The 17,481-nt window shown below is 38.1% G+C and overlaps 1 protein-coding gene across 1 annotated transcript in view; it reads right to left on the reverse strand.

Moving 5' to 3' along the window:
• GXYLT2 (glucoside xylosyltransferase 2) overlaps window positions 1-17,481 on the reverse strand; it is a 161,722-nt gene that overhangs the window by 52,008 nt on the left and 92,233 nt on the right. The window contains exons 4-5 of the mRNA XM_037150281.2: window positions 8,993-9,244; window positions 7,790-7,913 (exon numbers count right to left, since the gene is read on the reverse strand). Of these exons, the coding sequence (XP_037006176.2) occupies window positions 7,790-7,913; window positions 8,993-9,244 (376 nt within the window). The remainder of the gene's footprint in view (window positions 1-7,789; window positions 7,914-8,992; window positions 9,245-17,481) is intronic.

Consider the following 17,481-nt stretch of genomic DNA (forward strand, 5'->3'; position numbering starts at 1 on the left):
GGAGCAATCCACCAATTTAGATTCTGAAATGTGAACCTTACTTTAAGTTTCAAACACAGGACTTACGGAAAACAAAATTTAGCCACCCTGAAGCTGCTTTTCAGGATATTGATTTTAATGTTGTTTATTAAGAAACAAAACTCCAAGAAAGCCTCTAACCCTTCCACCCCTTTTCTGCCCCGGAGATTCAGACAGAGAAACCAGCTTCAGGAAGGAAATGTTAGGATGCTCCCCTTAGCCAAATTTGAATTGCGGCAAATAGGAGGGCTTCTGGCAGGTGCCTGGTAGCTAGACAGCCCCTGTGTCCTGTTGTTTCTGAGTCTCCTAGCAAGAATTTTTCTGCCATGTGTCTTACATTCTTCCTCCATTACCCATAAATTGCCCATTCTCACTTCTGAAATTTAATACCCCACCCCTCCACCCCTTTTCTCCTTTGTCCAGAAGGCCTTATATACCCAAAGTTGGATATATAAGGGAAATTATATATCACTGTCCTTGGAATTTTTCTGCCTATGTAAATTTCCCCATGCACGTGCATCAAATCTTGATATTCCATTAACCTGTCCCTGTTCATTTGATTTTGGACCAGCCTAGAAGAATTTAGAAGGTGGGAGGAAAAGTGTGTGTATGTGTGTATATGTATATACATGTATGTATGCGTGTGTGTATATAGCCCCTACAGTACACTGGTGATAAATGTGTTGCTACAATTGCTTCTAGAAATTCAGGTGGCCTGTCATTCCTAACCTTTTATCAGTCACAGATCTCTCTGAAAATCTAATAAAAGCTTTAGGCCCTGTTTTTGAAAAAATACAACTGGTTATATATGAAGAATATTGCTTATGAGTTTAGGGTTTTTAGATCTTCATGGAATTTCAGACCAGCTAAGACCACCAGCTTTGAATGTCAAATGTGAAATTGGGTTCCAGACAGAATTCAATTCACAAGTATTGGTCCACCGCATTACTGCCAGGTGTTGATTTCAATCAATGCATGATCAGGTGCTATTCCTGCTCTCAAGAAATGTATAATCTTATAAGTGAGATAGTGTCATCAAAACATGTTTTATTAAGGTTCATAGAAAAGAGGACATTTAAGTTTCATTTAAACTTAGACCTTTGGTAAAGGTGGAATTTTGACAGACACAGAGATGTGGAAGAGCGATTCAGGAGAAGAAAATGGCCTGATAATGATGAAAGTTTTGAAAATCAAAGTGTGCTTTAGAAAAGATATATCATTTAATTTTGCTGGGACAAATGCAATTTCTTCAAAGACATAAGAAAATGGTAGCAATGTTGTCACATAAGTAGAATGCTATAAGTCCCATTTGTTTATTCTTCCCTTTATGTCCCTTGCTCTAGGGGACATATTGGTAAAAACATTGCTGTGTAGAATATCTGAAATTTTCATGCCTATGTTCTCCTCTAGGACTTTTATGGTGTCATCACTCATATTTATGTCTTTCATCCAATTTGAATTTATTTTTGTGTGTGGTGTAAGTTGATGATCAAGTTTCATTTTTTTGCATGTAGCTGGCCAGTTCTCCCCACACCATTTGTTGAAGACGCTATTTTTACTCCGCTTTATGCTTCTCCCTTTGTCGAATATTAATTGGCCATAGAGACATGGGTATATTTCTGGGCTATCTATTCTGTTCCATTGATCTATGTTTCTGTCCTTATGCCAGTACCAGACTGTTTTGATGACCATAACCTTGTAACATAGTTTAATACTAGGTATTGTGATCCTTCCTACTTTGTTCTTCTTTCTCAAAATTACTGCAGCTATTCAGTGTTATTTATGATTCCATATAAATTTTTGAAATGTGTGTTCTATATCTGTGAAATATGTCCTTGGTGTTTTAATAGGGATTTATTTGAACCTATAAATTGCTTTGGGTAGTATGGACATTTTGATGACATTAATTTTTCCAATCCATGATTATGGTACATGCTTCCATTTGTTTGCGTCTCCCTTAATTTCTTTCTTTAATGTTGTATAGTTTTCTAAGTACAGGTCTTTTACCTCCTTGGTTATATTTATTCCTATGTACTTTATTTTTTTTTGTTGCTGTAGCAAAAGAGATTTTTTTTCCTAATTTCTGTTTCTGATATTTCATGTTGGTGTAGAAAAATGCCTTTGATTTCTGAAAATAGGGTTTATATATTGCTGTATTGCCAAAATCAATTATTAGGTTAAGTAGTTTTTTGGTGGAGTCTATAGGGTTTTCTATGTACAATACCATGTCATCTGCAAACAATGACAGTTTTACTTCCTCCTTTCCAATTTGGATGTGTTTTCTTCTTCCTTTCTCATTGCTGTGGCTAGAGCTTCTAATACTATGCTGAATAGAAGTGGTGAAAGTGGACAGCCTTGTCTTGTTCGTGATTTTAGTGGGAAAGTTTTAGTCTTGCCTGTTGAATGTGCAATTGCTGTTCATTGAATATGATACTGACTGTAGGCTTCTCATATATGACCTTTATCATGTTGAGGTATGCTCCCTCTACTCCTACTTTGCTGAGTGTTTTTATCATAAATGGGTGCTGAACCTTATCAAATGCTTTTGATATAACCATGTGTTTTTTTCTTTCATTTTGTTTATGTGATGTATGATGTTTATTGATTTGCAAATATTGTACTATCCTTGCATCCCTGGGATGAATTCCACTTGATCATGGTGTATGATCTTTTTAATGTATTGCTGGATGTGGTTTACCAATATTTTGTTGAGAATTTTAGCATCTATGTTCATTAGTAATATTGGCCTGTAGTTTTCTATCTTTGTTTTGTCTTTAACTGGTTTTGGGATTAGGATGATGCTGACCTCAGAAAAAGAGTTTGGGAGTCTTCCTTCTTCTTGGAGTTTTTGCAATAGTATAAGAATGATAGGGGTTATCTCCTCTTGAAATGTTTTGTAAAATTTTCCTGTGAAACTGTCCAGTCTAGGACTTTTGTGCGACAGGAGATTTCTGATTACTGCTTCTATTTCACTAGCTGTTATTGGTCTGTTCAGGCTTTCTGCTTCTGTATGCAGTTTTGGAAGATTATATTCTAGAAATTTCATCTAGCTTTTCAAATTTCTTGGCATGTAGTTATTCATAGTAATTTCTTACAATCCCTTGTGTTTCTGTGGCATCAGTTCTAATCTCTCCTTTTTCATTTTTGATTTTATTTATTTGGGTCTTCTCTCTCTTTTTTTGATGATTCTAGATAAAGCCTTATTGATTTTGTTTATCTTTTCAGAGAACCAGCTCCTGGACTTATTGATCCTTTGAGTCTCAATGTCATTTAATTATGCTCTGATCTTGGTTATTTCCTTCCTTCTGCTCACTCTGGGATTTGTTTATTGTTGTTCCTCCAGTTCTTGTGGCTGAAGGGTTAGGTTGTTTATTTGAAGTGTTTCTATTTTTTTTTTTTTTAGGTAGGCCTGAATTGCTCTGAATTTCCCTCTCAGGACTGCCTTCACTATGCCCATCAGTTTTGGACTGTTGTTCACTTTCATTTGTTTCCAGAAACTTTTTGATGTCTTCCTTGATCTCATTACTAACCCAATCATTGTTTAATAGCATGCTATTCAATCTTCATGAATCTGTATGTTTTTGAGTTTTTTCCTTGAGGTTGGTTTCTAGTTTAAGTTCCTTATAATTGGAGAAAATGCTTGATATGATTTCAATTTTCTTGAATTTGTTGAGGCTTGTACTGTAGTCAGCTATATTTTAATAACAATGTATCATACCAGGTAGGTACTAGATCTAGCTGGGTGATCACTTCCTAAGTTATATAAGTGTCTAATACTGATGTTGTACACCTGAAACTCATATAATATTGTATGTGAACTGCAATTCAGAAAATAAAATAAAAAAGAAACTTACCATTAGCTTCATTAACTGGTTGTCTATGGGTGTGAAATCCTTTTGTGGTCCTTTCAGGAGTCTTACATTTATTTCCAAAGCCTCCTAACTACTTGCAAAGTACTGTATGAATTGATTGTCTCTTACACTTCTGATTATTTAAAATTCTGGTGTCTCTAAGATTATGGAATAGATTATGCCTGATTATTTTAACTTCACAGTGAAAAAATTTTCCCAGTCAGTTACTACACTGTATCATTAGAACAGAGGCTGTTTGTACTTAATGGTTTTTTGTTGTTATTATTGTTTAATTTTGTTAATGTTTCATCCTGGAACTGAGCTTTCTCAGTCTCCTCTTCTTCCATTTTCACCTTGTTCCAGGAAAAGAAATTAATTTTTCAAAGGATATTTACCTCCCTCCAGCTTTGATAGTCTCTCTCTCAATCCCTTACTTGTTTCCTTTATAGAATTCATCACATTTTGTGATTTTGAATGAGTAGTTGTTATTCTTTGGAAGTCTACCTCTTCCAATAAAATGTAGGTTTCATGAAAATGACACTTTGCCTATTCTCTTTGCCATACTCCCAGTGCTTAAACCTATGGCCAGCACAGAGTAGGTGGTAAAAAAATCTGCTGAAAGAATAAATGATTAAAACCTTATACATTCCTCTACAGATGTTTTTCCTTTCTTCCTTTATTTTCTCTCCACACTTTCCTTTCCTCTCATTTTCATTGCTATTGTCTTTTTCTTCCATCTACTTCCCTCTTTCATTCCATTCAAGGCACTAAACTTCGCACTGTGAAAGACAAAGACAACACAACCTCTTCTCATGAGGACCCTACAATATTCATGTTTGTGTTTTATATAAGGGTTAATGAACTTCTCAGACTCCCAAAACAACATTTTGTTACCAGTTTCCCAGAACAGTGCTAATACCAAATAACTGAGCCCGTAAAACCCACCCCCCAAAAAAACCACACTCTTAACTGCCAGTTGCTGGGTGCTTTTGTTGGAGTAAACAATGTTGTTGCACAGTCAAGTGCAGAGCTCCAATAATCACTTGGCTCCAGTAATCTCACAGTATGAGAACAAATCCCTGACAGGGCCACCGAAGAGGTATGTCCCATGTGATGATATGTCCCCTTCTCTATGACCCCAATAAAGCCTCCTAACTCCTTAGTATCATATTGAACTTGTGGAATGCATATATATATTTATATTATATATAAAAATCCACAATTAATAAATATATAAACATAAACATAAACACAAACACAAACATAAACATAAACATAAATATAAATATCTCCCATAATTATTTTAGCTCTTCTCTCTCCCATGGGCAGAAACCTACCCTGGCTGGATGCCCTGCCTTGTCATCTACACTTGGCTCATTTAATTTCCTTCCCTGCTGACAGCCCATTTTTCTAGAAATTGCTCCAAAGTAGAGACAGAACTACGTAGTCATGTTTGAGAAAGAAAAATGTCACAAAACTTTGCTCCTCTGGCCCCTGACCAGATCAAGAGTAGTATCACTATCTAAAGAGAACTGATTCAAAGCTAGGCTGGTAATCATTTCATAGGCTGAGACAGGGCCAGTCTTTCTCTTTCTCTCTCTCCAAAAATTTGAATTGGGAAATACAAGAAATCTATCATCATGGTTTGGCTTGTAAGGTTGTTCAACACAACCTCAGGGTTGGACCGTGTGCAAACAGAAAATGCTGTCTAAAAAAATAAAATAGAGCCATGGCTGGTGTGGCTCAGTGGACTGAGTGCTGGCCTGCAAACCAAAGGGTTGCCAGTTTGGTTCCCAGTCAGGGCACATGCCTGAGTTTTAGACCAGTTCCCCAGTTGGGGGTATATGAGAGGTAACCACACATTGATGTTTCTCTCCTTCTCTTTCTCCCTCCCTTTCTCTAAAAAAAATAAATACAATCTTTAAAGAAAATGTTAAGAAAGATGAAATATAGAATCATATGGGTATGGAGAGAAGTACAATGACAGAGACAAAGGTGAATGAAAAAAATCATCTGTGGTCCTTAGCAGCTTCCCAGAGCTCATTCTCATGAGGGCTGACATGATCTGATCCCTGTGTTCATGGGACTTCCCTGGATCCTTACTTAACCTGCCTGAGTGGAGTTTTGTTCCTTGCAACCTAGGGGCATTAATTCAAGCACATCTTTCTATATAGAGTTCTCTTTTTTCCCTTGTTAAATTTATCCTTTCTATAGAATTCTGCTCTTGAACTCAGATTCACCTGGAAAAATGTGAGCTCAGTCTTCCACTCCTTGAAGAAGTTCCTCAGCTCAATCGCCAGGAGAATGTCCTGTAGGTTGACCTACCTGCATGCCCTCAGTGGGCTTCAGCATCTCCTCCTGAGTCAGCTTATTACCCAGCACTGCAGTTACCACCTGCCTACCCCAAGCCATGCACTTTCTAATTATATCAAGAGTTTTAAAACACTTTTCTAGCTAATGACTTTTAAACACATTTTAAAAGTGGTATTATTGGCTACATGAGGTTATAATAACAACATTCTAGTTCTATGCTCCTGTTTTCTGTGCATTGCTTCTACTGTGGCAAACCAAAGAACTATAACAATAAGCAAGTTTACTTCCTGTGTCAGGGCCAGTCTTTTATCCCTCTCTCCTTACCAGAGATAAAGATGAAAAAAATCTTTTTTTTGTTTTCAAATGTAGTTTGTTCAATTTTATAGAAAGTGCTCACCGTTCAATGTGGTGGATATCACTGGATTTTTGTATGCCCTGAGTTTCTGTGAGACAATAGTTTGTTTATGAAAAAGTATCTTTTGTCCTTAGACTAACTCCAGGAATCTTTTTGCAGTCAAGTATTCTAACCAATACATCTACACCTAGAAAAAAAAAGATGAAGTGTGCTAAACAAGAAAAAGCACAAGGTTCAGACTTGAAAATCCCTATTGTTATCAGACTGAAATGGATTGAAACCCCACAAGTGAATAGCAACATTTTCCCTTTGTCTAATGAATGTGTATTGGGTGTCTTTCCCAGAAACCCTGTATCATTGTGCTGTTGTTTCCCCCAGGATTTTATCCTTTTAGATCCAAAGACATATGAGATTAAGTTTTATTTCAGGGTTTTGTTAAAGAGAATAAAGCTATGTAGTGGGGGCTTCCAGGGTGATTTGCAACCATATGCAAGTCTTTAAAAATAAGAGTCTCTACTTCAGAATTTTTTTAAAGACAAAGGAAAGAAGCCTGAATAGGTTGGAGTAAAAGTGTTGTTTATCCCCAAAGATATTTTTTAAGAAGAATACATGGTTTTTATTTTAATAATATTAAATTAGATTTTAGCAAGAAAAAAGGAAAACAAATTTTGTTAGATTTAGGTGTTGAAATAAAAACTTAGACCAGAAATGTTTGCCTCCTTCCTTCCCACAATTCCACCAAAGCTCTGACTTAACAATATAAGAATTTCTTTTGTCCCAGATGAAAAAAAGAGGGATTTGGGAATTTGAGTCCTTATTTTAGTTTTTTTTTTTTTTACCCCTGAACAAGTCACTTCACTGTAAGTGTCCCAAGAATCAATTTCCTTCAATCTAATAATTGTTCAGGCTATGAAGGCCTCACGTCTAGATTATAATGTTTTCATTAAGTTCTGTGCCTACTATTAATTTTGACCGTGCTTCTTAGAAGAATGATGTTGACAAAATCTAAAACATATTCCCCAAAAATGGAGTCCAGTGTTGGAGGTTTCATCATTTGATGTTTTGCATCAGTAGCACAAGGATCCACCTCCGTGAAATCCTAGAGGTGCATAAAAGGTTGCACCTCCCAGCACAAGGTTGGGGAACACAGGAACAGGTCAAGCCTCCTCAACAGCAGACCTGGCTGGAATGTGCTTGCTGGGGTGAGGTGAGCATACTCCCATACAAATGACATTCTGGAAAAGCAGCCTACCTGGATTGAAGTAAAAAATAATATTTAATAAATCCTGGTCTCCCCACGTGATGACATTCTTGTACTTCTGGTACAGAGGATACAACATGTCCTCCCAAGCTAAGCCCGTTGGAATCACGCTGTTCTGGAAAAGAGAAAACTGTCAGAGCAGCAGAAGCAAAGGAAATCCATCTTGTCTGCTGAGAAACGACATAGAGGGACTGATCCTCTCTTTCCAAAAAAGCAAATAGAGGAGGGGCCCTGCTGAGCTCAAGGAATATGACAAAGCAAATCTAGGGTTGTAGATTGTAGCATTTTAAATGTACACATGATTGCTACATCGATCAGGAGCTGGAAGTTAAGCCATAATTTCTACTTAGAAAACCATGCCCCAAATTGACACTCTTTTTTAAGAGTTTTAATTTTGCCTCTGAAGTGGAGGAATAACAGAATTATAGCATCTTAACAAAAACATCCTTGTCTTGTTTTAAAATAATCATTTAAAAATAAAAGCAACATATTCACAAACTAAATATTCAAACAGCATACAAAAATCTAAAATATAGTAAAATTACTCTTCCCTCATCCTCTTGCATTCCCATTCCCACTTCCCCTAAAATTATCCACAATTAATAATTAATGGTCTGTTAGGTATTTTATGGAAAATTATAAGACATAAAAGGGATAACACTCTACAATATTATGTTTCGTTGTATTTTATTTTTTCCACTTAGTATTTTTTTGAGATCGTATTTATCTCACTTATAGATTTACCTACTTCTTTTTAATAAAAGGGTAATTTTTTGGACTAATTCTCTACTGATGTTCATTTAGGTACTCTTCAATTATTTTTTAGCATAAAAAATGAGGCCATGTACAGCTTTGTACAAATATCTCTGTGTACTAATGTAAATATGTCCCTAGAGTAATTTGAAGAACTTTTCCTATGGTTATTGAAGCATGAATACACATAGCATTCAAACATTATGGAATTCAGAAGTACAACATAATAGTCCTGAATAAGCACATCTGCTGAAGCTTTAAATTAAAAAACTACCTAGGCTTTTCCTGAACAAATATTCCATACCTCTCCAAACACTTTTTTCTTCCCTGGCTCCTAACATCACTGCCTGTAAGTCACTTACTTACAACATTAGTACACTGATACTCTAGAAAAGACAAAATTCCCTTTTTTAAACAAGTAAATACAAAGTACTTCCTCACCTTGAACTGGGCAGTTCTCATGCGAGTTAAATTCATTAGCATGACTCCCGAATTAATTCCTGTAGAGCCATAGAAAGGGTGTTGAGCAAAGCGGCTGTACCAGCCAATTTTGGGGATTTCATGCTCTGGGGCCATGGCTGCAAGCTGGGTAGAATTAAACTGCCTCAGAAATTTCCAGATGTCATCAACAGGTCTCAGAAAGAGAACGTCAGTGTCCACATAAAGAAGTGAGTCCACATCCTTTAAAATCACCTTTGTGTTGTATTGGGGAAGGAGAGGAGGAATAAAACAAAAACATGTCATAAACAAAGGAAGTTATTTCAACAATGCCACTAATTTAATTAGTTAATGTTGAATTTTAGAAAGGGCACCACTCTTAGCTCCTCTTCTCCATCTCCTTTAACTTGAGTGATGAGTGTCAATCAAGGGTAGAGACTCAAAGGAAGATAAATCTTGATCTAGACTGGTCCAATTTCAGGACCCTGGACTATCTTTGCTAAGGGCTGAACTTTCAAAGGAATTTCAAAAGGAATGAATGAACTTTCAAAGGAATGAAAATTACTATGGCTCTGTGTTCTTCTACCTTCCGATAAAGCCATCTGTTTTTCTGTCTTAGGATTTTTTTAGTTGTTTTTTGTGTTTTGGAACAGTGATGTCTGACATTAGACAATTTGAAATGGACAATCTTGAAACTAGCTTATTTCAGGCTTTGGAATAAATTACTGTGTCTCTGGATCCATTAGCTCTGTATCTTTTTGAAATTATATATTGAGCTAAGATTTAGACTTGGGAATAGGCAAAGCAAGTCATTGGCCAGGTTTGTTTAAAGATAGAAGACGGGGGAAAAAAGAAAAGAAAGATTTAAAAAATGCATAAAGATCAAAGAATGACAAACTTTTCCTCTAAAGGGACACAGAGTAAATATTTTAGGCTCTCTTGAAACCACTGAACTCTGCCACTATAGCATGAAAGCAGCCATTGATGGCATTTAAACAAATGAACATGGCTGTATTCTAATAAAATTTTATCCAGGGACACTAAAATTTGAATTTCATATAATTTTTAAATGTCATATAATCTTTTTTTTTTGAATTTTTCAACTATTTGAAAGTAAAAGCCACTCTTGGCTCATAGGCTGTTGATTTGCCGATGTCATTTAAGCAAACCACTTAAGTAAATGAGTTCTGTGCTAACTGCTTAGCCCTGGGATTCAAGACTACAAAGCTTCAGTTAATAATAGTGTTATTCACCTTATTTTGCCACTGTTCTTTAAATTTAGGAGTAAATTAAAATCAAGGAAGGATTTTAGTTCTCCTGGATCCCTGGCCTAACATCATGATATCACCATAACAACTACTTGTTATGGACAGAATGTCTGTGTCCTTCCAAAATTCATATGTTAAAGCCTAACCCCCTAGTGTGATGGTATTTGGATATGAGACCTTTGGACAGTAATTAGGATTAGATGAGGTTATGAGAGTAGAGCCCTTGTGATGGAATCATGCCCTTAAAGAGACACCAGAGACCGAGCTGTTCCAAGAAAAAATCGAGAGGAGATAGATGGCTTTATTGGAGGATGGAAGAACACAGGGCCACTGTAATTTGCTGCTGTTTTCATTCCTTTGAAAGTTCTACCGTTACCAGAAAGTCTCTCCGCCACCACCACATGAGGACACAAGAAGGCAGCCTTCCGTTAGCAAAGAAAAGAGCTCTAAACAGAACACGACCATGCTGGCACCCAGCTTTCAGGCTTTAAGCCTCCAGAACTATGAAAAACTAAATTTGTGCTGTCTAAGCCATTCAGTTTAAGCTATTTTGTTATGATAAGCTGACTAAGACAACATTCCCTTGGGATCCCCAATATTTAAAATTGATGAACACTGTACTATATGATGCAGGTATCACAGAAGTTTCATTTTAAAATAATTATTGTTTAAATAATTTCAAAGCTTACAGGACTTATCTTTCCTACCTACTAGAGGAATAAATTTTACAAACCAATAAAATTTTTAAAAAGTCATCATTTACCATTTCAGAAAAGATTTATTTTGACATCCATATTAACAAATTGAATGTCCTAATTTCACAGTTAGGGTAAATACTTTATTTTATTTATTTAATTTCATTATTTTTTTTTGCTTTCATTGAGAATACTTTTTCTTTTTTAAATTATATTTTATTGATTATACTATTACAGTTTACCCAATTTCTCCTCCTTTATCCCCTTCTGCCCTGCACACCCCCATCCTCCAGCATTCCCCCCCACTTAGTTCATGTCCATGTATTATATATATAAGTTCTTTGAGTTCTCTGTTTCCTATACCATTTTTTATCTCTCCCTATCTATTTTATGCCTACCAATTATGCTTCTTCTTCCCTGTACCTTCCCCCCCATTCCTCCCTTCCCCCTCCCCACTGAAATCTCTCCATGTGATGTCCAATTCTCTGATTCTGTTCCTCTTCTAGTTGTTTGCTTAGTTTTTGTTTCATTGTTGGTCTTCGCTTTTAGGTTCATTTGTTGATAGTTGTGAGTTTGTTGTCACTTTACCGTTCATATTTTTTATCTTCTTTTTCTTAGATAAATCCCTTTAATATTTCATATAATAATGGCTTGGTGATGATGAACTCCTTTGACTTGACCTTATCTGGGAAGCACTTTTTCTCATCTTCTATTCTAAATGTTAATTTTGCTGGATAGAGTAATCTTGGATGTAGGTCCTTGCCTTTAATGAATACTTTCTTTCCAGCTTCTTCTTGCCTGCAAGGTTTCTTTTGAGAAATAAACTGATAGCCTTATGGGTACTCCTTTGTAGGTAACTGTCTCCTTTCCTCTTGCTGCTTTTAGAGATTCTCTCTTTATCTTTAATCTTGGGCAAATAGTGATGATGCGTCTTGGTGTGTTCCTCTTGGGGTCCAATTTCTTTGGAACTCTCTGGGCTTCCTGGACTTCCTAGAAGTGTATTTCCTTTGCCAGACTGGGGAAGTTTTCCTTCATTATTTGTTCAGATGTTTTCAATTTCTTGCTGTTGGTCTTCTCCTTCTGGCAACCCTATAATTTGGATATTAGAATGTTTAAAGTTGCCCAGAGGTTCCTAAGCCTCTCTTCATTTATTTGGATTCTTGTTCCTTCATTTGTTCTGGTTGGATATTTATTTCTTCCTTTTGTTCCAAATCATTGCTTTGAGTCCTGGCTTCTTTCCTGTCACTGTTTGTTCCCTGAATATTTTGCTTTATTTCACTTTGGGTATCCTTCATTTGTTTTTTTTCAGTTTTCAACCCAGCTCAATCAGTTCTGTGAGCATTTTAATTACCAGGGCTTTAAATTCTCCATCAGATAGGTTGGCTATGTCCTCATTGCTTAGCTCTCTTTCTGAAGCTTTGCTCTGTTGTTTCATTTGGGCCATATTTCTTTGTCTTAGGGCACCTGTTAAGTTGTAAGAAGGCAGGTCCTTAGATTTCCACCAAGGCAGGGCAACCCTACTTGCTATGCTGGGGTGCTGCCTGTGTGGGATGGACCAGAGAGGGAACAATGCAGCTTGCCTGCTCAGCTCTAGCCCACTTCCCAATGAACTTTTGTGTGAGATGAAGTTTCTCCTACCAGGACAACTGCCCTAGTCCACAGTCAGTTCTGAGTTTCAGTTTCCTGTTCAGCCAGCCCCACCCATACAGTCTGCCATCTCAGCAATGTTTCTCTCAGTTGGCCCCAACTGCATGGTCTGCTGCCTCACGGCTGGTTCTTACTGGTTTGGTTGTTCTGGATGACTGTTTCCCGAATTCCTTGGTTGTTGGAGCCCCATGCAGTTTGATTTTCTGGGACTTCTGGTTGTTTATTGATTTTATATTTGTTGTTATCCTCCTTTTGGTTGTGTGAGGACAGGAAGGGTTTCTCCCTATGCCTCCATCTTGGCCAGAACTAGGATAAATACTTCAAATTGAACACACAAAATTTTAAAAAATTCCCTACATTATCCTTACTATTTCCTCTTATTTTTCCATGGAAAGGTAAAAACTTTGCCATAGATTAGCTGTAGTCTGCTGAATTTTTAAAAATTAAATCACAACTTCTGAGTATAGCAGAGGAAAGGCAAACTCTACAAAAGTACTAGTAAATGCATGTTATAATATTAATATGAATAACATGTAAATACAGTTATTATTGCTTGTATGTCCAAGAACATCCCAAGGACTCAACATCTTACCAATCTTATTTTAGTACTAGAAAAACTACAGTACAGAAAAGTCTTCTACTCAAATTCATATGTCAAATAATGGTAATGAATGCTGGATTTTGGCTAATAAAGTTATAGCAAGATAAAGTCACTTCCTAGAATGTGTTTAAGGGAATAAAAGACTACACAGTGTTACAATAAATGCTAATTTAGAAATTCTGAATCAGAGAGGAAAAGAAAACTATTTCAACCCAGGTGAATAGAACAAAATTGCCTTCATGCTGATCATCTAATAATGCCTAAATAAAAGCATACAATCCTAATGATTTAATCAGTCAAGAGTTATGTAGGCATCTACCACTCAAGTTCATTGAGTTGTTTTTTTAAATTTATTTTTAATTATTTTTAGGTATATTTTGTTGATTATGCTATTACAGTTGTCTCATGTTCTCTACCCTTTATCCCCCTCTGTCCTGCACTGCACCTCCCACCAGCATTTCACCCAGCTTAGTTCATGTCCATGGATCATACATATAAGTTCTTTGTCTTTTCCATTTTCTATACTATTCTTATGTACCCCACTGAGAATTTTGTACTTATGAATTATGCTTCTTATTTCCTGTACATTTTTCCCATTCTCTCCCTCCTCCATCCCTGTTGATAACCCTCCATGTGATTATCATTTCTGTAATTCTGTTCCAGTTCTATTGCTTGCTTAATTTGTCTTTTGTTTTTGTTTCTTAGGTTCATTGATAGTTGACGTTTGTGAGTTTGTTGTCATTTTACTGTTCATAGCTTTGATCTTAGGTAAGTTCCACTAACATTTCATATAATAGGAGATTAGAAGATGATGGCGACATAGGTGGGAGCAGAGTCCACTTCCCCCGTACAGCTGGAGAACACCTAGCCAATCTTCTGAGGAGCAGAGCGAATGGTCAATAGTATCTCAGCATATATAAATGTTGGAGGCCAAAACTGTAGAGGACATTGAAAAATCAGACAGTAAGGAGATTGCTTTGGGACAATAAGGTCACTGGGAAAAGTGAAGGTACCAGGGCAGCTGCACCTCCAGGCCCAGCATCCACTGGGTCTGCTGCAGGATTCTTGGGAGACAGTCAGGTCAACAGCTCCATCCCCTGCCCAACAGGGAGGTTTGAACAGCACTAGGATGGACCTGGATACTTGAAGTTGCTGGGGAAAATAAGGATGAAGTAGCAAACACACAGAGGTGGTGTACACTGGCAGAGACTGTGGACGCAGGCTGGGAAGAGTTGGGCTTTGATAGACCCTTGTCCGATAGTCCCCAGTCTGGGCTGTATGAAAGGCCAGGTGCTCATTCAGAGTGGCAAGCTTAATAGGAGGAACCTTTCCAAAAAGGAAAAAAAGAGGCACTTGGTGGCTTTTTAGGGAATTCTCCTGCAGCAGCTGCCTGGCCTCTCCCTGCAGCAATCATGCAGCCTCCACAGCCTCGGCTGTGGGCCCGCCTCTGCTGCCAGGACTGTGGCTGTGCCCCTACCCTACCCCTGGCTGCAGCAGTGGAAGAGCCCAACCACAATGCAACACACATGGTGCGCCACTGACCCAGCCACCCGCCCCCGCCCCCACCATAGCTACCACTGTAGCAGCAGAAGCCAGCATGCTGACACTGCCACCTGGGACTGAGCTCCCACTGCAGCAGCAGAGACTGCACACTCATACACAAAACCCCAGCGAAAACACATGCCCTAACCCATGGCCCAGCGGCCCAGCAGCCCAGCAGCCCAGCAGCTGCATTCCCACCACAGCAGTGGAGGCTGGGCGCTCACCCTCACAGATCTGAGGAAGGTTCGGACTTGACCCCGCCACCCAGAGGCACCATGCGCCTGACCCCACCACCCTGGCCACAGCCACAGAAGATGTGCCTGGGTGCGCCGCTGCAGCCATGGTGGCCCACCACCATGCACGGCTGACTGGCTTGCTCAGAGGAAGGTGGAGAAACCTTGGAAGGTTGGTTCTAAGCAAAGGAGAGGAACAGGGCTCAGGGAGTCAGCAATCCCCAGAAAGACTTAACTCAGTGGGGGAACGAAACTACCCTGAAGAGACTTTGAGAATCTCTAGCATCTAGGAGAGCAAAGAGTGAGAACATGGTGTGAGAGTTGCCTCTAACTGGTACACATGAAGGACAGCACAACTAGTGGACTGGAGGTGTAGGACAGGTGCACAAGGGCACTAGAGGGCAGGCAGTGAACTGAGAACCTAAGCTGGAGGCTGGGCAACTGCTAAGAAGAGGGCAGCTCAGACCTGGTCCCCATCCCTGTAAAACCACAGGAAGAGAGAAAAGTGAAATCATCCCCCCCCACAACCTGCTACAGCAGGAAGACCAGCAGAACTAGCTAGCATGGTCAATTTAAAGATAGGAGGTTTTCCCCCCTTCTTCTTCCTTCCTTTCTTTCTTTTTTAAAAAATTTCCACAAGTGAGACAATAAAACCTGAAGCTGTGAAAGGGTCAGAGTTAGTCCCAAAGAAGGGTCATTCCAACAACTGAGACAATGAGACAAATTTCACTTTGCTATTCCAGAGAACTTGCAAGTTATTGCAGATTTATATTATTATTAATTTTCATTATTTTTACATATTTTATTTTATTAGTATTCTTTTATTTCCCTTCTTTTTGTTTGGTCTTCTTTACTTTGTTCCTTAAATTGCATTGTTTGACTGGTTTCCCTTGTTCTCTCTTTCATGGTGTATTTTAATTTTCCTTCTTTCACTTCTCTTGTGTTCCAAAAGTACACTACTCTAGGTTGTGTACTTCCTATTATTGTTATTCAGCTCACATAATTCTGCCATATGATTGTTGCTCCATTACTATTATAAATAATTGCTGTTCCCTACAATTGTAAATACTACACAGCACTCTTCCCAGACCTTAGTTAACTTCACTGTACCTGGAACTTTATTACCGTTGTGAATAACTCTATTCTCTCACACACTACACCTATTTTTATCCTTTACTCTCACTTTATCTCATAATCAGACTTCCCTCAAGCTCATTGCTTTCTAGAACCAACTCACTATCCTTCTCCCCTCCCAAAGAGAGTCTTATTTTTTTTCATCATTCCTAAAAAGTAGCAAGTTGGGTAAAATATTATGGTTAACACTACACATATCCAAATGACCTCCTATGTATTCTATATGGGCTGGTACTTTAAATAACATAGAACACTCCAGTTGTCTTAATCCATTTTGCCCCCCCCCAAAAAAATGATAACAAAAAGAGTAGGTGGTAGCTGTGAACACCAGTATACCTGCTGGAAGAAGAAATCTACCAACAAAGGAACCACCAACAGGTAACAGTGAAAGGAGGTAAAGGAGGAAGTGGAAGCCATACTAACATCTACCCAGGACGGATCTGGAAATACAAATAAATGGTGGAGAAATTATACAGAACAAACAACTGAACAGTACAAAAGAGAAGCCTCAAAACCTGGGACAGACAGAAGAACCAGCTTCAAAACAACCTGCCCACACCTGCACAAATGAATAGACAATGTGGGGGAAAGAGTGACCATCAGTTAACCAGCTGGAAGGAAGGACCCACCAAAGAGAGACCAAAAAAATAATAAAAACCCAGAGACATACAGAGAACCAACAAAAACAGCATCCCAAGACCAGCAAGCTCAATGACCAAGGAGACTGCACTACTGAATCACACAGAACTTCTACCCAGAAGTTCACACCAGAAATTCAGGGAGTCAGAACAGATCAATTTAAGAAGCACAGGTTAACAAGAAGAGTCTTACAAACAATGGGAAGACAAAGAAATAATCCCCAAATGGACAGAAGGAGGCCTAAAAAATTCTAAATGAAATAGATGCAAGTCAACTATCAGATATTGAGTCCATTATAACGAAGCTCAATGAGCTCACTGAGAACTATATCAACATGAAAAAGAAAACAGAAACTATCAACAAGGGCCAGGAGGAAAAGAAGAATATAATTTCTGGATTGAAGAACTCAGTAGAAGGTATCAAAAGCAGGCTAGATGAAGCAGAGGAGCAAATCAGCTAGCTGAATGACAAGGTAGAAGAAAACACCCAAAAGAACAAGAAAAGGAAAAGATACTCATAAAGAATGAAGAAGGGTAAGGGAAATGCAGGACCACCTGAAATGAAACAATATCCATATAACAGGGATATGAGAAGGAGAAGAAGAAGAGCAAGGGTTAGAAAACCTGTTTGAAAAAGTAATGATGGAGTACTTCCTTGATTTGATGAAAGAAAATGTCAACAAATCCAGGAAACACAGGAGTCCCAGTCAAGAGGAACCCAAACAGGTCTACTT

Source organism: Artibeus jamaicensis, unplaced genomic scaffold (genome assembly GCF_021234435.1).
Source record: "Artibeus jamaicensis isolate MK-2021 breed Jamaican fruit bat unplaced genomic scaffold, CSHL_Jam_final contig_886, whole genome shotgun sequence".
NCBI lineage: Eukaryota > Metazoa > Chordata > Mammalia > Chiroptera > Phyllostomidae > Artibeus > Artibeus jamaicensis.